The 26,229-nt window shown below is 39.5% G+C and overlaps 2 protein-coding genes across 2 annotated transcripts in view; both read right to left on the bottom strand.

Moving 5' to 3' along the window:
* The window catches only part of mgat4b (mannosyl (alpha-1,3-)-glycoprotein beta-1,4-N-acetylglucosaminyltransferase, isozyme B), a 43,171-nt gene extending 24,557 nt beyond the window's left edge, over nucleotides 1-18,614 (bottom strand). Inside the window, 2 exon segments of the mRNA NM_001102914.1 lie at nucleotides 15,388-15,688; nucleotides 18,491-18,614. Of these exon segments, the coding sequence (NP_001096384.1) occupies nucleotides 15,388-15,481 (94 nt within the window). The 5' untranslated portion in view covers nucleotides 15,482-15,688; nucleotides 18,491-18,614.
* A 5,365-nt stretch (nucleotides 18,615-23,979) lies between these two features.
* Nucleotides 23,980-26,229, bottom strand: part of kiaa1211l (KIAA1211-like) — a 66,904-nt gene continuing 64,654 nt past the window's right edge. The window contains exon 11 of the mRNA XM_031897017.1: nucleotides 23,980-26,031. Within this exon, the coding sequence (XP_031752877.1) occupies nucleotides 25,916-26,031 (116 nt within the window). The 3' untranslated portion in view covers nucleotides 23,980-25,915. The remainder of the gene's footprint in view (nucleotides 26,032-26,229) is intronic.

Raw genomic sequence — 26,229 nt, 5'->3', positions numbered from 1 at the left:
CACCTGGTGGAATTTTACTGTGTTGAGCTCACACAAATTTCACACTTTAAAAAATCTGCCCCTATAAAATTGGTCTGACACTAAGGCTGATGGCAGACGAGGCTTAGGGCGGATATTTTTGCCAAGCGGAAAATCGCTTGCTGAAAATACCGCCCTACGCCTCCTACATGTGCCTGCTCCTGAATGAATGAGATACGTGTTTTTATGTGTATTTCGGCTACATGTGCCTGCACTCGAGCGTATCTCATTCATTCAGGTGCGGGCACATGTAGGAGGCGTAGGGCGCAAAGCAAGAGCTTTTTCGCTTCCCGAAACTATCCACCCTACACCTCGTCTGCCATCAGCCTTAATTAACCAACAACTTTACAGAGGGCAAGATCTTACAAAAGGGTTTGTGAATTATAGAAACATTAGGGGGCTGATTTACTTACCCACGAACGGGTCGAAATGAGTCCGATTGCATTTTTTTCGTAATGATCGGTATTTTGCGATTTTTTCGTATTTTTTGCGATTTTTTCGGATTCTTTACGAATTTTTCGTTACCAATACGATTTTTGCGTAAAAACGCGAGTTTTTCGTATCCATTACGAAAGTTGCGTAAAAAGTTGCGCATTTTTCGTAGCGTTAAAACTTACGCGAAAAGTTGCGCATTTTTCGTAGCGTTAAAACTTAAAAGGTGCAAAGTTTCGCGTAAGTTTTAACGCTACGAAAAAAGTGCAACTTTTTGCGCAAGTTTTAACGCTACGAAAAATCGCCAGATTTTACGCAACTTTCGTAATGGCTGCGAAAAACTCGCGTTTTTACGCAAAAATCGTATTGGTAACGAAAAATTCGTAAAGAATCCGAAAAAATCACAAAACATACGAAAAAGTCGCAAAATGTTCGTTTTCAAGTCGGAACTTTTCCAATTCGGGTCGGATTCGTGGGTTAGTAAATCAGCCCCTAGGTGTTCGATTTATTAATGGCTGGGGAATGAGAAATCTAACACTCACAGATTTTACTATTTAACAATTTTCTTTATCTTTTTTTTCTCGCCACTGTTTCTCACCTAAAACACTGGGGAGCTCTGAGGTGGTGGGATAAATTTCATATTGGTTCAGCAAAATTTGGTTTATGGAAGAAGTCTATCAATAGACTTTTTCTTTTTGAGAAATTGTAGTTAGTAAATGGATTCAACTGAAAATATTTGGGTTGTGATAAATCTCTTATATTGTTCTTGAAATGAACTAGTGGTAGTTGTTTAGAATAAGCGGACTTCTGATAATTTAGTAAACATTAAATGGCTTTAACAGACTTTTGGGGGGTAGTGAAAGATTTGGAAAATCTGAGAGATTGTGGCAGAAATTTCAGAAACAGGCAGAACAGAAACCTTCTAGTTGGGAATGGGATGGGGTGATACATATGAAGAGCAGAAGCACAACATATCATCTTTTTATAATTCACCAACATATTTTGTTAAAATGTATTAGAAATAACATTTATTTACTAAAACATATATTCACTAATAAGAAACAGCTGTTTTAAGCAACACCAGAGGGGTAATTTACAACCACTAGTGCAGCTGTGCAATCTGGCCAGAGTCATTGCACAAAAAAATTTGATTCATTAATGCAGCGGCGCCTCTGGCGGCAGCAGCCCCAATGTCATACCCCTCTCTCCCGCTTTGTGCTTACAACAGAGGGGGCCGCATCACTAGTGAAGCTATTTTCAAATGCAGGAGCAACCCTGCATTAATGTTATTTGCATAAAAAGCTGCTCCTTGCACCTCAATACCATTGCACTAATTGAGGGCATTTACTAAAGTTGTGTTTTTCATTAAAAAAAATCCTATTTTTGCGCAAGAAATTACAAAGTTTTTTTTGCCATTTATTATGTATCAAAACAGCAACAAATCCAAAACTTAAAAATACACCATCCAAAAGCGGTTACATTCACATAGACTCAATGGCTGCTGTCATTTTTCAGTTGGCTTATCTTCCATTGCTTCATGCTTTTAGAGGTTTATTTTAAGCTTTCATTTGTGTGGCAAAATAAATAATAATGTATTTTTTTTGCTTTTTTCATTCATGCTTTTTTTTTTAAAAGGCTGTTTTAATCTCTTGGAATTCGTAGGGTTTTTTTTGTATCTAAGTTCGGCTTTCACTTCACTGCGCACGCACCTGCACAACCAACCACTTATCAATGACCCCCCCAGGGGTATTCATCATCAACATGACTCAGAACATTACTCAGAACTTCCCTCAACACCTTCTCAGTAGAGCTGTATCTGCTACAAGGAAGCCCCCACTATAAAGTTAAAAATAGAAAGAATAGTTCAAGAACAGATAAAAATAAATAGAGCCCTGTAGATTTTCTTACACTTCTATTTAGCGTTAGATCCCCTTTAAAACTGTAAAAATAATACTTTTTAGTTCTTTATTATAAAAGCCTTCTCCTGATTCTGTTCATAATCCAAAGAACCCTCATTCCGTTTCACATGATTAAACCCTTATATTTTCAGCAATCTTACCAACCCATTAAACGCAAGCTCTTCTACTCCCTACAATATCTTCTCTCGACAATTATAACTGCCAGAGTTGTTATATGGAATTGCAAACTTGTGATATGTTGAACCCACATAAAAGACACCAGGGGGAAGAAAGAAAACATTCTGTTTCATTGTTTTTATCATGTGGCATAACGATCATAAGGCAAACACCTACTCCAAAGGAAAACAAAGGCATACTTTGATTGAATCTTGACTGCACTTTTTAAGCAATGCATTCCCCCCAATTTGTCACTACATAATGAAAAAGCAAGATTGTGCATTGTCCCACAGAACAGCATACATGTTATAAACTGTTTTAAAATTGCCATTTCTGTCAAAAATAACAATTTTGTTAATAAAACCAGTATACCTGTCATGGAAATTTCAGAACTCAGTTCTGACAAGAATGGACTCCCAGTTCATGGATTTGAAAAATTGAAATTGAAAAATTGCAAATAAATTTAAAGGAGAAGGAAAGATACAATCACTGGAGGGTGCTAAATGATTAGCACCCCAACGTGATTATAATGACTTTCCTGAGAACCCAGGCTGGTGCTTCTGTTTGTTTAAAACTGCATTAGCCCAGGGTACTTCTGTAGGAGCACCATGTTGTGATCTTCTTTTGCATGCAGAGTAGAGTGAGAAGTCTGCAAACACTCACCGGGACCAGAACATAGAGAAGATACAGGATGAAAAACATAGTGGTAGGTCTAGCCTACAGTAGTATCAGGTAAACCATTATAATCACTGGGGCATGCCTAACATTTTGGTACCTCCAAGTGATTATATTGTTTCTTCTCCTTTAACAGTGGAAATACAGACATTTAACATACAGAATCACATACAAAGCAACTAATTACCAATACAAGAGGTGTAGAAGGCCCTGCCCAAAAGAACTTGCAATCTAAAAGTATAGAAATGATTGCTGTAGACAAAGCCAGAGGACTGATCCCACTAAACAAATAAGATAAACTAAATACAAATTAACCATCCCTTCCAGTGCACTGAAATCAAAGAGACATAACATGGTGTGGTCCTTAGGCCAACCACAGAACATAGGCAGCTAAGGATCGGGAGACTGCAATTTAGAATCATAAATACCGTGTAATGGCTTGCAAAAAAAAAATAACTATTACAGGATTTTTTTACCCATCCACTAGCCACTTAATACACACACATTTATAAAAAAAAAAAAAAAAAAAAAAAAACTAGCAAATACAGACTATGAATTTTGTAGGCGACATATGTTCACATACCACATAAACATGGGTGCTTGGTAATCACATTTTAGGGTTGTAAAGCTAACCCCCCCACCCACCCAGAAAAAAGTTACTATAAGCAGAGCCTTCTGACGTTATGTTTGTTTACTGAATAGTTTGTTTTTTCTACTATGTATTGTACAGCTCTGAAGAACAATGACTGTATGGGGGTATTGTTTGGTGGTATTGTAGAATAAAAAATGCTTTATATATACAACTTATAAAGAACCAGTAACACCCTAAGATGAAGATAATTTATTTACACTGAAAGGTTAGATCGGTTTGACCAGCAACTAATTTGGACAGCCACATGCAAGGCCAAATCTAGCAAGATAACTGCACCTGCAAGGCAATGTTTCAGTCTCATACAGTGACATTCTTTAGGGCAGTGACACAAGGGGAGATTAGTTGCTGTGTGACAAATCTTCGTTGTTGTGGGCGACTAATCTCCCCGCAATTCCATCCCACCAGCTAGAATGTAAATCGCCGGTGGGATGGCATGCGCGGCGTTGTGATTCGCTGAAGACACCTTGAGAGGAAACTTCAGCAAATCGCGGTGCCACGTATGCCATCCCACCAGCGATTTACATTCTAGCTGGTGGGATGGAATTGCAAGGAGATTAGTTGCACGCGCCAATGGAGATTTATCGCGGCACGACTAATCTCCCCGTCTAACACAGCCCTTAGGGAATCTTTTCTAGTAAGTGAGTGATTGTAAGCATGTGGATTATGTTATAAATACGATTTTTCCAGGGAGGGGAACAGTACATTAGAAAATATGTTTAAAAAGTTTTAGTTACTGGTGTTTCAAAGACTTTGCTGCTGGAACATATTTCTCCCTTGACCAATTCCTTGTCAGTACTCACCAGGATAGCCCTCCCTGCTCCCATCATAAGGACCCAGTGTCGGACTGGCCCGCCAGGATACCAGGAAAACTCCTGGTGGGCCCAGGTGTAAGTGGGGCCTCCTGCTCCTGACCATTTGGCCTGTTTTATGGTCATTCCCTAATTCTGAATGAGAATAAACAGATGGAAGAATAGATGCTAGCATGTAAATTAAAGAGACTGGGAGAATAAAGAGGTTAGGTGAGGAAAGGAGGAATAATAGTTTGGAAAGTCGGCCTAGGGTGTAAGCTTTTCTGGTGGGCCCCTGGGGTCCCAGTCCGACACTGTAAGGACCCTCCCAAATCTTTAAAAGGCCAACTCTACCCCCATACTGGCATACTCTTCAACTACTGGTCCTTCTGCTTTTGCTCGCATTGGAAGCAATGGTTTCTTTTTTACCCTGGGAAAGCATTAGGCTTGGCATCCTAGGAACAGGGGTTTTTGGTCCATGGGACCTTTTTTGTGCCCCTGCATATTAGTTCTTAACACATTAGCTCATCATCTTCCATGTTTCAGCTTCTGGATCAGGTAGGGCACCAGTGTGCAATTTTTGGTATCTGTCATCCTATGTTTAAGATGCCGTCCTGAATTGCTGTCAGAGCATTTGGAGGGGAGTACTTGAATCGCCAACATTCATGTTTCCTCCTGGCCTGTTTGAATAGGCATCTAGTGGCAGCGGTGTATGTGGCACCTACACCCCTTTCATTTTTATCAATAGGAAAGGGGAAGCCAGTAATTAGGCATTATTAGATAGGGGCCTATTTCTATGTTTCCTTTTAATGGAGGAAAGGTTTATGGCCAGCTGCCTCCCTCAACAAACTTTCCTAAGGTTGAGGTATTTATAAAAAAAAAAAAAAAACCTATTTGCCCCATAGGCTTTTCAGCTAATAATCTGCTAGGACCTATCTAGGAGGCACTAACATTAATTATTCAGCTTGCCCCTATGTAACCTCAGCAGTTGCTTTTGATAACCTGCCTATGCAGATCCCAGCTGGGTGTGATCAGGGGATTTCTGTGCCTGTGCAGCTCCCGGCTGTAGGAAATGGAGGTGATCCTCCCCAGGAGTCTCAAGTACTGCTGATCTCAGTAAGCTTGTGATGCCTGTCTTGGACATAAACCTCTTGTCCTGCAATATGTTGACTTTTCAGTGGCTTGGTTACAGCCGGTCGTATTAGGCAGCAGATAGCACAGTTTCATTATCTATAGCTGGGGCTCTGGGGTTCGCCAGTGGACCCTGCCAGAAAGCAATATCTCTGGGTCATGACAGAGGGATACATAATACTGGTGAACAAAATACAGGATACTGGTGAGCAAATACTAGCACCTTGGCTCCATGCACCACTGCCGTAACTAAAGAGGAATTAGACACTGCGGGCAGAGGGGGCCAGAACAAAGGGTCTTCTTCCTCTATAGATGGAAGTAAATTTTAAAAAACAGTTTTTACAAAAAAACCCTCCTCAGCTGCACAAGGCGAGCAGGGGTTGGTTGGGACACGGGCAGTGGGCAAGCTGGATAAGGCACTGAGTGGTTGTTCGCCAGGCCCCTCTGAGGTACCTTGCAAGGGGCCTGGCGCTGACTTGATACACCACTTTCACGCATTGTATATGGATTCTAGAGGATCCATCTTTTTGTTGCTCTAATATAACTAGGGTCTGTGTCTGTCTTGATATGTCACTTTTTGGGAGTGTTATGCGGTTATGTTTATTGAGCTCACCTCCAAAGGTGTGACCTTTGGAAATATATAGTCCTATTTTTATCTTATTCTCTGGCAGTTTGCTCTCACCTTTCACACTCTATAGTATAGAATCTATACTGTAGGCATTTTCAGGCGAAGACTGTTCAGTTGCAAAGAGGATGTCGGCCAGGTACGCAGCTGCGCTACTCTACTGTTTTAGTTTGGGGTTAGCGATAGGGACAGTTGTTAAAGTTAGAAACTATGCGATAAGGGAGAGGTGAAGGGGGTCAAGGCAGTACTAGTTAAGGGGGCTTTTATAGCCCGGGGGGTATAGTTCTCCTTTAAAAAAGTTGCATGATGGTAGCTTCTCTGCAGTTTTATTACTGGTTCCTGTTGAAGACTATTACCCTATCATTGCTAAAAGAGTAGCTTGCTACATCCCAGTAAGTACTGACATGGAGATCATTAAGAATAAAGGGGAAATTGTGTCTACTGCCATCTTCCTTTCCTGGACTGACTCCATGTCAATACAGCCCATCCTTTTTCTGGTAGTTTTTAGAAGCTTGTTACAAAGACACCAATAAGGGGTAGAGTTGGTCTTTAAGAGATTTGGGAGGGTCCTTCTGATAGGAGCAGTGGAGTGGGGGTATCCTGGTGAGTTCTAACATAGAGTTTGCCTATGGGATATCAAAGTAAGTATGATACAATCTTCTCTTTTTGTCAAGCATTACAGGTTTTTCCTTCCACCACAAAAATAAGGTTAGAAAAATCTATATCTAGTTTGTCTTCATTTTCTGCAGGATCTGCAAAATTAGTTCTGAAGTGTCTGAATTCAAAAAAAAGGAGATTTACAGAAAGATACAGTCAGCTCTCCAAAATAAGCCCAGTGTATAAAACACAAACATAGTTTGTCTAGCACATACCACCCCAGCTGGACACACTGAGCACTACAGAGAGAAGAAAGGAAGGCATTCTGTTGCTAGCTCCCTTGGATAAATAAACAGTGTTGTTCAGCTTGGTGTCCTCAGATGCTGCTGCGCTAAAGCTCACAAAATGCTTTAACCCTATAATTATATATTGGAGAATGCTGGAAATTGTAGTTTACAAACATATGGGAAGCCAGGCTTAGCAAAAGTAAACTAGATGAAGCTCCGATGAATCATATTGCATGAATATTTTTAATGTTAAAACAACACTGAATCTACTTTGTTGAGATAATGCAAAGTAATGATCACAAGTAAATTCAAACCAAACTGCATTTTGGGTAACAAAGAGTCTTTAACTTCCAAATCCCTACTAGCGTATACTTTTAGGGGTAAAATAGTGCATAGAACATATCTCATCTAACTGGACCACGAATGCATAAAAACGAGTTATTAATACAAGAAAAGAAAATGAATGGAATAGTGTTTATCCCAGAATGTCCCAATATAACCTCGACTCATAGAAAAAAAAAAAACAGTAAACAAGCAATTTCAATGTGCTGGGAACTGCAAAAAATGCAAATGATAAAAGTTGTAAATATAGCTAATTAAAAAATATTGTTTCTTAAATAATAAAGTTATTCTTCAGTATCTGCCCATTAAGCAATCAAGTTTATCTTATAACTCGCTTCTTCAAAACCAACGCAGTGATTTAATAAAATAATATTTTATTAAATCACTAAAACGATCACAGAATGAATTTTAAATATTCAACAAACAGATAACTTTCTATCTTATGTGGGATGCCCATAAGGAGGCTGTTTGTGGAACACTCCTCAAACACTCAGAAAAAAGTAAAAGTCAGCAACAAGCTAGTTATGATACATAGATTTACCTAAAAGCTCTATAGAGATACAGAACACTAGAACAGAACTGATTAGGGTATTCTCAGATAAAGCAGCATACACCATAAGAAAAAAAAATTATATATACTACAAATTTGCTAACATTAGTAGCCTGCTATTTTCAACAAACACTATACACGCAATACAACCCCACCACCCAAAAGACTAACTAGACATACCACTGTCCTAAAAAATTAACATATTCCATAAATTTTACACAGATCTTTATACAGCAGATAATGCCCCTAAGGCAGCCTTAACATGGTCTTCAGAGTTCAACTCCCAATGAATACCTTCAGAAAGGACATGGAAACATCAGGAGATGCTCACCTCCCTAATAGCTACAGATGAGGCACAGCAGTTAACAAAGCAATCAAAATCTTGTAGTGCCAGGCCCTGAGGGGTTAACAGCTTTATGTTAAAAAAACATTTTATAAAATGTTTTCCCAAATGTAAAAAATATCTTTTAGTGTTTTCTTTAGCCCCTACCCAACACATGCAAACAGCAAAAGAACATGGTACAGCAATAAAAGGGAAGAGCCGCAGAATTGACAGCTACATGCCTATTTCTTTGATAAACTCAGATCTGAAGAAGCTCACAAAAATCTTAGCAAACAGATTAGTGGCAATACCCCCCATCCTTTTACATTAGGACAAGTGGGCTTTGTCCCAGGATGACAGGTGGCCATAATATCTCATTTCCATGGTGCTGAGCCTGTACTCTTCATTCCTACTTCTAACCCTGGATGCACAGAAATCATTTGATTGAATCAGGGTTACAGTTTTGCAGAAAATCAAATTTACCTGTACCCTTTCTTAAATGGTTAAAACAGCTCTACTCAAGCTCCTAAGACACAAGTATTGATCATGGATCTCCAACCCAACCTAATCACTATTGGTGGAGGAATTCAGTAATAAATCATACAAAATGTATCTTGGTAGGTGAGCTTGACTACAAAATCAATTCCAGACAATGACAACAAAAGTTAACTGGAACAGAGCTGTGAAACCAACTGGAGAATGGCTTCCGGAGATGAGCTACAAGGTAGAGCTGGAGTGGGCCCATTACCTGGAAATCTCAAACGGTAAAAAAACACCATTTTCTTCTATTTTTTTTTTAACCTGTATGCGGAATGATCCTGCAAACAAAATTCTGGATCTGAACTATATGTATACTGCTAGAATACTGTTGTATACAGTATATCAATTCGACTGTTTGAGCGCAACTTTGTTAACAATGTAAACTTTTAAACCAATTAAAAAAATATATATTTCCTTAAAGGCACTATAAATGGTAGTAATGTTGTACAAACTTATTTTCATGTTTTTATATACATTATTTCATATGCCATTATATTAAAAATAGATATACACACTCATTCAAATTAAGTAATGCAGTAGAGATCCCTCTACAGGCCACGAAGGCGGTCATGAAAATGATTTAACAGAGGCATGAATGAACACTAGAGTAACCACATGGCATTTTATCACTTTATTTTGTAAAATCCAATGGTAACACAACAACAACAAATTTTTCTATAGAAGAAGTCCCATGGTCAGCTACCATAACTCTTTAATAGCTGGTCCAAAAGAAACCAGCTGGATTTCATTACACTTACCGACAGATCAGTCAGAAAGATTGCACACAAATTTTGGCATCAGTGCACACAAATTGTGGAGGAACAATTTAGCTTCAAACACAGAATTTAGCTCCTCTCTACCCACAAAGTTTTTAAAATGTGCATAAAAAGCTAATTTTGGCACAAGTGGGCCACACAAAATTAAAGAGAACACTGGTCCCCTGTACACCATGACCACTATATACAATATGGGTTACCATGCCTAAAAGAATTGTGCATCTATCTCTAACTTTTATACTAACTATTTTTATTTGTCTGCCAACCTAGCCAAAAATCACTTGGTTTGCATTGAATCAATGATATTTTCTAAAACGTGGAAATGTATGTGTTAATTAAATATGATGAGCAAAATTTTGAAAGTGTTTATTTAGCAGAAGTTTTTAAGTCTCGGCCAAGAAAATCTTTAACAAGTGCCAAATGCTGTTGTCAGTTACATTACAGAAGAGCCATTTTGTGCTTTGCAGCGCTGCTTATTATTAAACCGCTGTAGAGATAGATATTCTTACAGTGAAGAAAAACATGAAAATATGAGCTAGTGTCATTTTCAAAGGGAAAATATTGATGGCTTGTTCAGTACTGCTTTCTCCTACCACATTCTTCCCGTACTTTCTTGCCAATAAATGCCTGATAAGAGAGAGAGAGAGAAAGAGCAAAGCATACAGTTATAGCTATACACTGATAAACTGCTGTAGTAGATAATGGAATGTCTGAAGCACTGCACACTGGCAACACTGACTGACCATTAATAGGGTCTGGCAGCACTGAAATAGGATCCAACCTTTGGACAGGACTTATATCCACTGCTGTGTAGTTGGATACTTCACCAAATTATACAATTCACATATTCGTAATTACCCCAATGTTATTATTTACCGCAGTACTGAAAGGGAGCCTGGGATAAAAAAAAAAAAAAGTAGCTTAGCATTAATGCTAATGTGTCTTAAATTGCTTGAGCATGATGCCACACTGATAGCACACAAAAATGCATACATTCACAGTGCAGCAGCCACAATTAATTTTGAACATGCCAAGCATGCTACGTTTAATATTAACCACATATGGCATATGCCCAAGGCAGACTGCACAGACTTAAAAGACACAGCATTTTAAGGTGCCCTTATTAAAGGTAGTTATTGGTAGCCCTAATGTGCCGAGTGACCATACGCTGATCTATATAATAATCAGTGTGAAAAGAATTACATTGGCCTAACGTGACAACAGCATTAGGCCATTGGCATAAAGGGTATTTGCTGGGTATTTTAAGTGTGCTCTGCCTGGCAAGGCAGTGCCTCCCACAGAGTACGTTTCCCTTTCACACACATTGGAAAGGGTCTGTAGGCTGGGATGGGTGCTTTGGCTGCTGCCTTGAGGGCACCACAGTCATCAAAATTCCTCATGTTCCATTAGCTTAGTCACATCTGAACACAGCTGAAATATACAGCTGAAAGGAAAAAAAACACACACAATTAAATATTTACCCAGAAAAACTGAGAAAAGTAATATTGTAGTGTACTATTTCAAAACAACACATTTTTGGAAGGTAAAGACCCTTTTCATTTTCATACTTCACAGTTCAGGCTACTCTCTATCTGAACCAACTCATTTACCTTAAGGTACAGGTATGGGATCCCTTATCCGGAAACCCATTATCTATAAAGTTCCGAATTACAGAAAGGCCATCTCCCATACACTCCATTAAAAGCATATAATTTTCATTTTATTTCCCATTTTCTCTGTAATAATAAAACAGAACCTTGTACTTAATCGCAACTAAGATATAATTAATCCTTTTTGGAGCCAAAACTATCCTATTGGGTTCAATCAATATTTAAATCAATTTTAGCAGACTTAAGTTGTGGAGATCCAAATTACGGAAAGATCCCTTATCCGGAAAACCCCAGGTCTCAAGCATTCTGGGTAACAGGTCCCATACCTGTGCTAACAAAACATTTTAATTAGCTGTCACTTTATAATACCCTGAGATGGCAACTAGGCAACTCCAGTTGCAGTTTTTTGTGACAACACAATTGTTGAACAATGCGGATTTTCTGAGAGCACATAAATTAGGAGATCTGCCTAGGTCAGCAACTTTTACAAGGACATAACATTTGAAGCGACCCACTCATGTAAGAAAAATACAGCCCCCCTTTATGCTAAAGGACACACGTCTGGAGTTTTTGCCCATAATATCAGTAAAAAGGAATTTTTTAAGACGAACAAAAATGAAATATCATCCAATAAGAAGCTACATTTTAAAGAGTTATACTGAAAGGAACCTCTGTGTTTTCAAGTCACCACCTGTTTTCTTTTCATCGTTAGCAAGTGTCCTGAATGGCTAGCTAGCAGCTTGTTCCCTTGTGCATGCTGCCCAAGGTCAGTACAGACAAACAAAAAGCCCTGCAGAATTTAAATAGCAAGCTTTATGGCATATAAGCATACTAGATTAGCCACACACACACACCATAAAATCTAGGCCAAAAACCAGACAACTGCGCTATTTTCACTTTACTTTTTTCTCTGCCATGCATACTTAATTCATGAATAAAAACACAGAGGCCCATAAAAAAACAGAACAAATAGGCCCAACTATTGGACTTATTTACCAAAGGTGATTGGATGGAAATCGCCTTGTCATTGCCTCCAAAATGCTGCATGTTTTCAAATGCAAACTTTGGAGCACTAATGCACATAGTGTCAATGGATACAAGTCATTTGCTTAGGTAGTATATGTGCTCAAGCCACACACATACACAAAAAGATCCCTTGACAAGTGTGCACATCTATGTTATGAACATGCCTCCATTACAGTTTATCTTCCAGAACACACAAAGATGCACCAGTAGTCTAGCCACAAACTCTTGTCTGTGCACTCACAAAGATAAAGAGACATGCTTCCATCCAGTTGCAAGTGTCAAAACAGAATTTTGCAGAACAAAATTAAATTTAATTTTAAGGGTTACAATATACATTAATTATAAAACCATATGCCTAGGCTCTGCTGCATTGTTGCAATAGCCAGAACCAATACAGATAATTACCAGGGACAGCAATTACATTTACAAACAACTTTAAACCTATTAAAACGTAATTAATGATACCAGATATTTGCTTGGAATTACATGTTCTTTTATAATTCAAAATTTTATTTAGGAGATTGCAGCCCCTAAGAAAGACTGAAATTAAAACCAGCAAATTCATAAAAGCCACGAAAACAAAAACAAAAACAATTAGAGTAGCTGCAAACCAGCTGGAGTATATCACCCTGTTTATCCCTGAGCTACAGTCCATAAATGTGGCTTGAGGAATACACATTCCTCTTCCACACCCTGAAGCAATCAGAAAACTTTCCTCCCACTATATGTACATTTTAGGTGGAATGGAATGTGGAATCAGAAAAGAGAGTGATAAGAAAGAAAAACTTAATGAACTATGAAAATACCAAGACTTGATATCACTTGAATGAATAATCATAACATTGATGAAAACACTCCTATAAATGATAGGAATGTGTCAGTATTAATAGTAAAAATAGACCAGACAATTATTTTTCAACATCCCCTTCTAACCCATCACCCAGACCAGTGCTATCCAACTTCTGTGGTGCCAAGGGCCGGAATTTCTCTAGCATACATATTGGAGGGCCGCTAATGGAAGCCAGTTTTGACCACTCCCCTTATTTAAACCACACCCATGTTATCACAAGAGCTTTTAAGACCATGCCCACATTAACGGTGGTAGCACAGCATAAACCCAAATGGTTGGTGCTCACTGTGGGGATATCAACCATCAATTATATGTTAAAGAATTATATTAGGTCATATTAAGACACACCGTTAAATCCATATGCCTCCTCCTTCCCTGTGGATAGCACAGCAACCCCAGCTCATACTTACACACCTGAGGGACCATTTAATGGCTATTTCCAACTGCTAACAAACTCCCAGAACAAACCCGTCAGGTTCACCTCCCACGGACAGCATAGGGCAGGCAGAGTACGGCACACACAGGCAGCATAGGGCAGAGTATGGCACACACAGGCAGGGTAGGGCATGCAGAGTATGACACACACAGGCAGTACTCTGCCTGTGTGTGCCATACTCTGCCTGCCCTACCCTGCCTGTGTGTGCCATACTCTGCCTGCCCTACCCTACCTGTGTGTGCTATGCTCTGCCTGCTCTATGCTGTCTGTGTGTGCCATACTCTGCCTGCCCTATGCTGTCTGTGTGTCCCATGCTCTGTCTACCCTTATCTGACTGTGTGTGCCATACACACAGGCAGTATAGGCCAGGTAGTACATACAGTAACACAATGCTGGCAGTGCACCCTCTGAGGTGTGAACAGGTAAACAATGTGGGTGATTACAGCCTGAGCCTGAGGCGTGAACATTGCAGGGGGTGAACAATTCAGAATCTAAAAGGTGTGAACAGTACAGGGGATTACATGTTTAAATAATACAGGGGGATTACATGTTTAAATAATACAGGGGGATTACAGCCTGAATCTTAGGTGTGAACAATGCAGGGGGCCAGTTAATCACAGTACTGAACCATTTAAATCTTACACAAAGGTAAACCATCAAAGCAGCCAGACAGGTGGGGAACCACACAGAGGGGGGTCCGTAGGCCGCCAGTTGGACAGCACTGATCCAGACCATTAATATTATACTATTAATACTAAGAGCGACATTTATCAACATTCAGATTTTAGAGTTTTGAAACCACAAATAAACTCAGTATTACTAGTAAAAATGTAACAGACAATTATTTTTCAAAAATCCCCTTGTAACCCATTACCCAGCCCATTAATACTAAGAGGCAGATTTATTTAGTGGTTTTAGAGTTTTGAAACCATGAATAAACTCATTTCCAAGAAAACCACAAATGGCTAGTAATTTATAAAAAAGGTCTGAATTGAAAAAGCACAAATGAAGTAAAATGCGGGACGAAAACAAAAAGACGCATAATAAATGGTGAAAAGTTCATTGTTTTTAACACAAAATGTTGAGTTTTAACACAAAAAACAAAAACAAATAATATGAATGTTAATAAATAGGTGCCTAAGAAATTAGCCCGTTTTGTCATTCTCAGGAGGTGGGGCATGTTATTTTGGTTGCTGTAGTACATTTGTAGTCCAACCTAAAGAAGAACCACACTGACCTTAGCCCAGGGTGACTAATATACAGCTCTCCCTGGTCAGTGTGTCAGCTGTATATAACTAAGAACTGTATGGTCCTCCTCTAATAGTGGAACAGACATGTTTCTGTTACTTATCACACTAAAATAATGTATGTGAAAGAACAATGCACAGAAAACAAAATGTAATTTCTCCTAAATAACCCCTTTACACAAACACTGTTATAATTTCAAAATGTATCCTGGCAGCTTTTTCCTTGGGTTTGCTTTACAAACCTAGAACATAAAACACTAAAGGTGGGCAGGCAGAAGGTGTCTATTACATATATATATTTTCTAAGAATAACATTAATAACAATTTCTGTACCAGACTTTATTCAGCTAATCTATACTATACAAGTGAAACAAGTTAATTGTCCAAAGAACAGGGCAGTTGACTTACCTTTCCCATTTTGCCAGGCAGTATACCAGGAAAGGCTTAGAAATGTAGTAATGAACACTAATGCGGTTGCCACAGTTCCATTTCGGAGCCTCATTTCATTGCACCATCACACTGGTTTAGAGTTTTTTGCACACAGTTTCTCTGTTGAAAGGTGATGAATCTCTTTTATCCACAATTCCAAGCAATGCATTAATAAAGCTGCAGCAAGAGCCCAGAGGAAAGAGTGGAAGTCTTCATGTTTTAATAAATATAAATAAATCTGTTAACATAGCTTCTCTAACATCCTCTTCTTATATTCTCCCTGTTTATGAAAAAAATAAAAACACAAAATGGCATCATTAAATTAACAAAGCTTACGGCAAGATACAGCAAGAAACAATTCCCTATTATGTTACACAGTTTAATTAAAATGCAACCAGTGCAGAACAGCCACTTACAATCATTAGAAGTGTTTCAGATTTCTTCACATGGTCTAGTAATGTGAACCCAGCCCAACTCATGCACTTGCTTTTCTGTATTGTTTCTATTTGTCTTCTCTTCTTCTTAAGCCTGCCATACATATAAGGATTTGCTTGTTTGTAAAGTTCATCAAACAAGCAGATCTGTGCCCGATTTGACCGCCTATGTGCTGGGCCATGGCCCAACAGTTTGGCCTCCAGGTCAATGATCAGATCATAATGGAGCCCTATAAAGGCCTCATCAATGCCCAGATGCAGTCCTTGCCCGATGGGATTTTCGAACGTACAAGATATCTCCGGGGCTTGTAGTTGGTGAAGGCCCATAAATCAAAAGATAAATTGCTGACTAGGTCTAAAGGTGCTTGATTAGAAACGTAAATCTACCCAGCTTTAAGTTGGCCATACGCTGAAAGATCTGCTTATTGGCAAGGATGTCAAATTAGCATTACTATACAGGATTACTGACAGAATTTTAAAAATCATATCCATGTCATTCCCAGAACCCCTATGGAGATGGTTTATGAAGTGAGGTTTCTGGGAATTGTATAGGGGAATTCAGGTAGCAACCCAACCTCCTACACCAGGCTGGGATTTGTACATAGTTACATACAATCAATGTTAAGTGCTCATAATTATAGTATATGGGAGGTATTATAGCCTGGAGCAGTTCCCATAGTCTATGTGCTAACCATGGCAATAACTCATACTCCAGGGTTATTTTCACTGATTGCTGTGGGAACTATTTCTAGACAAATCTCTAATGAAGGTAATGTACACATTACATAGGACTGTATACATTGTAAATAGACGAAGCTAAAAAGCCTTAATCATCTTTCTGCATTACCCCACTAGTATGTGGCATTACATGCTGGATTTACAGATTGGGCGGGTGGCTGAGCCAGGCTATGGCACCTTTGTAACTAAGCCATGGAAAAATTAAACATTATATAAAGAAATTCTGTTTTAAATTTGTTTATAGCAAATTAACATTAAAATAAAAACTGGGTAGCATTGCTGCCTTGCAGTGCAGGTCTTTGGTTTGATTCCAAACATTCACTATCTACAAGGAATTTGCATGCTCCCCAACCATGAAAACATGTGGGCAGGGACAAGGTACCTGATATCTTCAAAAATATACAAATCAGTCACCTCTTTATCACCTTTCCTCTCAAAGTGTTGGAACTGAAGCTATTAATTCTGGATCCTTTTATTATGTCTCTACAGAACTATTACAGTTTGCATGCATTTAAACAGTGTTGAATTATTGCTGAAAACCCTGGAAACCATAGGTTACCAAGCATTCTCATTTTTAAGGTTTACATAAAAAAAATATTAATACATGGCTGAGTCAAATGACTCAGTGACTTCACTGAACCACTACTTGGCAAGAGGTGTGTTACCTGAAACATCAGAAATCAAAAATTTTTAAAATAAAACATTACTGGTACAGGTATGGGATCCCTTATCCGGAAACCTGTAATCCAGAAAGTTCCAAATTACGGAAAGGCCATCTCCCATAGACTCCATTATAAGCAAATAATTTTAATTTTATAAAATCATTTCCTTTTTCTCTGTAATAATAAAACAGTACCTGTACTTGATCCCAACTAAGATATAATTAATCCTTATTGGAGGCAAAACAATCCTATTGGGTTTATTCAATATTTAAATGATTTTTGGCAGACTTAAGGTATGGAGATCCTACAGCAAGTAAGCAGTGGTTGCCTGGTTGGTGATGGTGCGGAGTGCAGACAGGTGGAAGGGCCCATGGGTTTTTTTCCCAGTAGCCCAGTGTGCCAGTCTGACTTGACTCTATGGTTAAATAGAAAATACTTCACAAGATTAGTAGATTCAGTTAAAGCGGACACCCCTGTATACAAAGTTCAAACTGATGCCCACCCTAAGCCCTGTTTATATAGTGAATAATATACCCCGACTGTAAAATAAAAGCATATTACAAGTGACTTTTAAGTGCCTCATATTTTACAGCAGGGGTGCATGATTTATTATAATACACAAATCATGTGACAGAAGTGACATCATTAAGCACCACTTAAAACTGATGACATCACTAAGCACCATTTATAAGAATATCGTTTTCAGGATAGAGTGAGGGTTGCTTTCTGACCTATAGTTTACCAGCCTGGACAGAACAAACTATACTTGATGCTAATGGTATTATTACAACATACCCATGTATTTGTGGCTTGTATGCCCATATGTCAGATGTTACATTACTTTACGAGTTCCAGTTTTCCTCCAGAGATACTCACAAGAGACAGGCGTATTTGGAGCGCAAGCCGCAGCAAAACTACAATTCGGCGAGAAGAGATGCTGGGAGCTGTAGTCTCTCAGCAGCTGAACTACCAAAACGTTATCTTTTCCTGCACAATGTTCAGCCCCCAGCACGACTATGGCAGCCCGCAGGTTGTAAGTCGCCCCGTTATTATAGCCCATTAGCTAGAAGAAACCAATAAAGCGTCTTTACACTGTAAGTTCCCTTTCGGAATGAGCCATTATTATTATTAGGCACCACCTGCACACACAACCCGTGTCCTTGTGCGAGGTGAGCGAACCCAGATGGTGCCTACACATACGTCCCCTTTACCCATATGTCACACCACCACCATACACAGAGACCATACCGGTGAAAGGCAGCTGCCACTTGCTGATTAAGACGATATCGCAATCCGTCCTGCTGTGTTCCGGTCATCCTTGTGCCCATTTCGCCGCTAACATATTCTACCAGCACAGCGCAGACCCTTCCTCACTCCCCCTTCAGCGCACTCTCTCTCTCTCTCTCTGACACCACCAAAAGGGATGTACTTACGTATCTGCATGTGGCCACGCCTACTGAACGCTCTAGCCAAATGAGGATAGAGGGGTAGGGTTTGTTTGTAAGAGGCCTGTGTGTGCCAGTTATGGAGTGTCTTATGTGGTGCTGTCATAAGGGTCGGTCTGTAAGGTGCCATTTGTATTTTACAAAAACCACAGAAAAGATGAAGGGGTTACTAACGCTTAACCGTAACTTGGAGAAAAGATTCCCACATATTCATGTGCGCCTAAATACCCTGCATGGCCCGCCTCAGTGACATTGTTCCACATATACATTCACTAATCATGTGACAAGCTGTGCGCGCAACAGTCCGAGCGCAGCATTTGGAACCCCGATGTGGTTCCAGTAAAATACAATAAAGATGTGACATTGGCGAGTATTCAGCTATAGTAGTAGGTAGCCAATTTGGCACGAAAAAGTTGCCACATAGACCTGGTTGGGATTTTACCAGCTGGTTGTTAGCCACATTGCCACCGTTAATACCATGTTCCACGTTAATACGATTAGCATCAAGTATAGTTTTTGCAGTCCAGGCTGATATAGGTCAGAAAGCATCCTTCACTCTAGCTCAGAGGTCCCCAACCCGTTTTACCTGTGAGCCACATTCAATGTAATACCATTTGGAGAGCAACACAATTTAGACTGACAGCCTACAGGAGGTTACGCAGCAGACCTGGTTTTTATACAACCAAAATGTGCCTCCAAGCAAGGAATTCAAAAATTTGCACCAGGCGCCCTAGGCAACCTGGTTGGCTTGGGCCGCCTATTAATACCCCCCCTCATGCACTAACGAGCATACCATGCGCGCAAAAAGGGCGGCCGGGTTGTGGGCCGCTGGCCGCAGCTCAGTTTTTAGTACTACTGTCCAGGTCAAAACTACCTGCTTGGTTTTCCCAATTTGGAAAACCAGGCAGGATTCTCTAATATTGACGCGGTGATTGTCAACTAATTAGCTAGGGGTACCACTATGCTGTTGGTACCCCATCGATGTCTAACAGCTGCCGTTTGTAACAAACTAGAGACCACATCAAACCAGCAACATCATTTAATTGGGCCTGTTGGCAAAATTCTCGCCAGGGGAAATGCTATCACCCCTACCAACTCTTAGTGGTTCTGCTTGTTGTTTCTATGGTTATGCCCATTAGTTACATAGAAATCACCTTTTCTGAAAGAAAATACTGCCTTTCCTATATTTTATCTTTCTTCCCTATTAATAACATTTGCATACAGCCCCATTTTTACTGGGTAAGCTGGTAAAATGTTGGCCATGTGGCAACCCTAGTTGTCACACAAGTAGCATCCTGGACTCAAATTAGGTCCTGCCATTTCAAGTACACTGAGTCCCAGCCAGCCCACTACAGGCCCAAAATAAAGGACATAGCCAAAGCAACATTAGCCCGAACATCTAGATTGCCAGTCCACCAGTCTTAATGAGTATCGGCTAGTGGCTTTCATGGCCAAATTAGCAGTACATTGGCCTGTGTGTGGCACCATAATAAATTGCATTGATCAATATCTAATAAGGGATGTTTAATATCAGGAAGAAATAAACATAGGCTTCCAATGTGACAATGGGAGAATATTATGATCAATCAGATTTGCTACCTAAGTGGTGTTTGGTGACATGGCAAAATAGTAAATCTTTATGTGCATGTCCAGCTATAGTACTAAATACAAAAAAAATACATACCCAACCTTTTGGTCAAATAATTCATACTTGTAATCAGTGCCAGGGATTGCATTTAAATAACCAATGCTGTTAGTCAAAAGTGGAAAAATCCTTTCTGACTCCCAAATGATTCTTAGCAAATACATATGCTGTACGCCTGGAGCGACACAGTAACTTTGGTGTTGTCCTATTTTTTAGGGATGTTTCAAAAACTCTGAATATTACATATTTGCCTGAATGCTCCACAAAAGTTTTAGGAGAATTCAGAATGTATGATTTGTGAACAAAAAATTGCCCTATTCAGTTGTCTAGAATTTTTAAATCACAAGACAGTATTAGTTGAAATACAAGTCCTGCAATTAGTGCTTCAGTTCTGCCAAATCTTGAATTGGGTGCATCCCTAGTATTTTCTGTCATTCCTAAAACTAATCTTTTAGTCACAAGTTGTGTAAATCGGGCAGACATGCTGACACTGCATACATTGGATATGCTGCACATCCCATGAGAGCAGGGTGTGAATTTGTGCCACTAAGGCTCTTGCATACAAAGGTCACCACTCCAGTGGTGTTATGCACTCCCCAGTGAAATAAAATTATTTTTCTATTGCTCCTTTTTTGAAAATGAAAGGCAAACCCCACCCACCCAATGAATTAGCCTTTGTCTCACACTGACTAGTTACAATCTTCCACTTTTTCATACAGGATTACTTAGTAAAGAGATTATCACAAGTGCATTTAAACCAGAATTTAGATTTCATCCAGAGGATTTATTCAACATTTATTCTGCAGATGGTGATGCTAAGGGGAAAAAAAGCCCTTCCTAGTAGTAGGAACTGGTAGAAGGAGGTTTCTGGGAAACAATATTTGATTTGTATATCTTTAACTTCTTTTAGCGAGAGGATTATATAGTTGTTAACGTGGGCAAAGTTCCCATACCTGCAGATGTTGGCCTAGTCAAGATTTAATTGCAGGATTGGCCTTAAATTGGTGTAGATTGAATGTGGATTGTGCTTGCAGTTTCCCTGTGGCACAATAATCCCCGTAGAAGACAGACAGAACTTCTATATTTCTTAGACAGAGAAGTGGGGGACATTTGGTCACTACATGACAAACATGACACCTAATGGAAATGCAGTTTCTTTGCAAGTTTTACTAAAGACAGTTATATTTAATAGATACAGAGTTAAATTTATGGTAGCTGAGGCTGACCTTCTAAATGTATTCTTAATATGAAACTTAAAAGGGCACATAGTAGGCCATGACATTTGTTTGAGAGGTAATCAAGCTTACACAGATCACAATCAAGGACATCTCATTACTTTCAAAATGTAATTAAAAGTAGATTATAAAAACTAAGGACACTGATACCATTTTTATTTTTGATTGCCTCCATGATATTTATTTATATCTATAATTTATAACCATTTCAAGTAATTTAAGGAGCATCTGCTAATTTAGTAAAGTGCTCTGTTCATTGATATATAGACCGGGGCATGCAATATTCTAATGGTAGCATTTGAAAAACCTTTTAGAATAAAAGCTATCTGTTACTCCTTTAGAGGGAAAGGCACCAAGCTTAGGCATGGCTGTCACATTTGTCCCCAAGAATAAAATAAATGCAGGAACAGGAAAAAACATGGTCAGAAAGTTACTGTACAAAGATAAGTCACCCAACTGAAATTCCCATATTGCGCACTTAGAATATAATGTTGTGAGCATTTCAAAATTCCTTTTTAAAACACAGTCCATATTTTACTGGTGGTCACCTAGGGGCACATTTACTAATCCACAAACACTCTAAGCGTGCGATCAGCGTATTTTCTGCAACTTTTCCATTTTTTGGCGACAAAATTTGTGCAACAAAATCGTATTTTCATGCCGAGTACGAAATTTTCGGATTCATTTAAGCTTGGGTATCCTGACTTTTTGGTTGGAGCTGCAGAGTGCCATTGATTCCTATGGGAGGCTTCCAAAATCATGCACAGAAGGATCAAAGTCGGAAAGGTTTTCCTGCATTTTACGATCGACCCCCCTCTGTGTAGCCCCTCACCTGTCTGACTTCTTTGATGGCTTAACTTTATGTAAGATTTAAATGGTATCAGTACTGAGTTTAACTGGCCCCCTGCACAGGGCCGGATTTCTATTCTGGGAGCCCCGAGGCCGCCCCTGCTGGTCGCCCCCCCCCCCCCGTGCTCATGCGTGAACGCGCGACCCCCCCAATGCGCGAACGCGCGACAACCCCCCCCCCGCTGCACCCGCGAGTGCACATGCGCTCCTTTAAACTCCCATACGGAGCAGTGGGGAGAGGGGCCGCCCCTAAACTTCTGCCGCCCTAGGCCCAGGCCTTTGTGGCCTCTCCACAAATCCGGGCCTGCCCCAGCATGGTTCTCACCTGAGATTCAGGCTGTAATCCCCCTGTATTGTTTAAAAATGTAATCCCCTGTACTGTTCACACCTTTTAATATCTGTATTGTTCACCCACTGCATTGTTCACACCTCAGGCTGTAATCACCCACATTGTTCTCCTGTTCACACCTCAGACATTGTATGTACTGCCTGGCCTATGCTGCCTGTGTGTAGGCAGCATAGGGTAGGCAGAGTATGGCACATAGTCAGCATAGGGCAGGGAGGGTATGGCACACACCGGCAGCATAGGCCAGGGAGGATATGGCACACACAGGCCGGGTAAGGCAGGCAGAGTTTGGCACACACAGGCAGCATAGGACAGACAGAGTATGGCACACACAGGCAGGGTAGGGCAGAGTATGGCACACACAGGCAGCATAGGGCAGAGTATGGCACACACAAGCATCATAGGGCAGGCAGAGTATGGAACACACAGACAGCATAGGGCAGGCAGAGTGCTGCCTGTGTGTGCCATACTCTGCCTACCCTATGCTTCCTGTGGGAGGTGAACCTGGCAGGGGTTTGTTTTGGGAGTTTGTTAGCAGTTGGAAATAGCGATTAAATGTTCCCTAAGGTGTGTAATTATATGCTGGGGGTTGCTGTGCTATCCACAGGGGAGGAGGAGGCATATGGATTTAAGGGTACGTCTTAATATGACATAATGTAATTCTTTCACATATGAATGATGGTTGATATCCCTGCAGTGAGGACAAAGCATTTGGGTTTTTGCTGCACTACCGCCATTGTGATAAAATGGGTGTGGTTTGAAGTGGGTGTGGTTTAAAGAGGGGAGTGGTCAAAACTGGCTTCCATTAGCGGCCCTCCACCATGTATGCAAGAGAAATTCCGTCCCTCAGCACCGCAGAAGTTGGACAGCACTGGCTTAGATAATTCCATTGTGGTAAAAATTAAAGAAATATGCTTATAAGCGATGCGCCACCGGCGCTTTACATTCTTGTCGGTGGGGTGGCACGTTGTGGAGATTAGTCACCCGCAATTGTGAAGATTTATTGCGGGTGGCTAATCTCTCCGTGTGCCACTGCCCTTAGTGAACATACTTACACTCTAGTAAAACCCTCAGCCCTACTTTCTTGCTGAGTGGGTCGTCATGTAAACATGAAAAAAATACTCCCTAGCCAAGAACAGCATCTTCTTTGGAGCATCCCAGATATAATCATGGGTTCTAAATAATGTAAACCCATGTAATGAATACAGTAACCAAACTAACAATTCAAATTTTCATTTATTTAGCTGTACAAATGAAATACTACATAGCAAAACACTAAAGTACTAAACAAAGGCATAACAGACAAATGCATTTGGGAAATACAATAATGTGGCAGTACTGGCTTCTATGATCAATGCATAAACCCTGTATGTGGTAAAAGTATGTGTGTATATATATATATTTTTTTTGATTATACTTGTGCACACAGCGCTGTACAGAAGAACAACGCATAAACAGAATAAGCAGGGGTTCATTAAAGTACAATGGTTCTCTTTCATCAATGCTGCGGCAAGCCAAGATCAAAGACTCGTACATTCAGTTTTTTTGTTCTTCATCTGTTTTGATCAATACAGACCCTAAACACAGATATGTACAGTACTATAACCATGTAACTTAACTTAAGCCCCAAGATTTCTTTCCCACACTACAGAGTACTTTATTCAGGAATGGTATTTGGTATCTACAAGATAACTCAGTGCAACACTGAATGCCTGACATAACTGAATTGACTAGCAATTCAGTTTTGGAATGGAAAAGAATTCAATGAGCCTCTGTGCCAGAGGCAGTATCTGGCTTTCTAACACACACATGTATTGCATAGAAAGTGGCTTTTAGAGGAACACATTAGTTTCCACCTGTAATTCTGTCTCAAAGTAGCAGAATGTTTGGACCAAAAAAAGGCTTAATCTGTGTTCACAAACTGCAATGGGTTTAAGAACTGATTTTGCTATTCAATTTCACCTTAAAACTATCAGATAAGTATAAATATATATACATATCTGTGCTAAACTAAATACTGAAATATGAGTGAGAACTAAAACTAAATCTTTTTTGCATATCCACCTTACTTTTAATTATATAAAAGACAAAACATTATTTTTTATTATTTATTATTTTTTTGAAAAATAAGCTATGATTACTTCAAGTACCTATTCAATTTTGTATTGTATTTTCCACTGCCAACAATGCTAACAATCTATTCCTGGGATTTTTTTTTAATTTAGCAAGCAAAGTACTCTATGCTATGTGTCTGGAACTTCCAGCAAGTTAAAATGTTTATTCATGAACAAACATCACATAACAACATGAACAAACATCACATAGTTTGAAACAATATAAAGGAGTTATATTAATGAAACAGACGTATATCCACAGGTCCTGTATGTCCAAATGGAGTCAAATCTCTTAGAATACACTGTTTAAACACTAATCAGAATAAACTTTATCAGTAAAACATTATATTTTGAAAATATAAAAATCATGTTTAAAAGAATATAGCTGGGCTGGGTTTAGGGTAAAAAGTTTCCTTTGTAAAAGCTAAACATTTGAATACAAATTGGCTTTATTTCTAATGCTGTGTAAAATGCTGTGTAAGAAATGGTGCCACTTTACACTAGTTTTTTAACAATTTAACATTTCTTTTTACATCAGAATTTTATACTTAGTTAAACATACATTGCATGGCTTTATAATTATATGAGAATTTACACAGTGAATCATGGTATTAATGTGGTGATGTGTGATACTAGTTCCACTTTATGCCCCATAGTATTATCGGGCACAGAAGGCCTAATTTACAAATTCCATGAATGAAGTACTGAACCCTGAGGGGCCCAACATTGTGCACTTTAGGATTCTTTCGAGCAGCACTTGCATCCATGGGTTTACGGCACAGACAGTAAAATTTACCCTGCACTACGACCATAAACGAGGCCTAGATATTTTAGTATTTAAGCCTAGTTGCGACTGCACTGCATTCCCTAGCATCCCCAAAACTCTGTCAGTGAAATTCTGTGAGTTACAGTTACATAGTTAACTAACTACTGGAAGGCCACAGCTGAGGGAAAGTTATTACCACCTTGGGGTTTTATTTTTACCCTTGTACTGTATTTATCTTTTTACTTTTCTCCAGAGAATACTTTAACCACTTTTTTATTTTATTTTCTGAGGCATGTCACTCCACGCCTGAGATTTCTTCTTCGCGAGTTCCATCCAAGATGGCTCTCCAGACTGGATACCTTGTCTTTGCGGAGTTTTGTCTTCTTTTTCTACATAAATAAAAGGCAAGGCTATAAAAATTAATAAGATTTTTCTTAAAGGAGAAGGAGAGGTAAAAACTAAGTAAGCTTTATAAGAAAGGTCTATGTAAATACAGCCATAAGCACTTACAGTAATGCTGCACTGAGTCTGTGCAGTTCTCTTCTATCTCCCCTCTCCTGCTCCCCCTCCCACCAGAATGCTAAGGG

This window comes from Xenopus tropicalis, chromosome 2 (genome assembly GCF_000004195.4).
Source record: "Xenopus tropicalis strain Nigerian chromosome 2, UCB_Xtro_10.0, whole genome shotgun sequence".
Classification (NCBI taxonomy): Eukaryota; Metazoa; Chordata; class Amphibia; order Anura; family Pipidae; genus Xenopus; species Xenopus tropicalis.
This window is presented reverse-complemented; position numbering and strand designations above follow the sequence as displayed.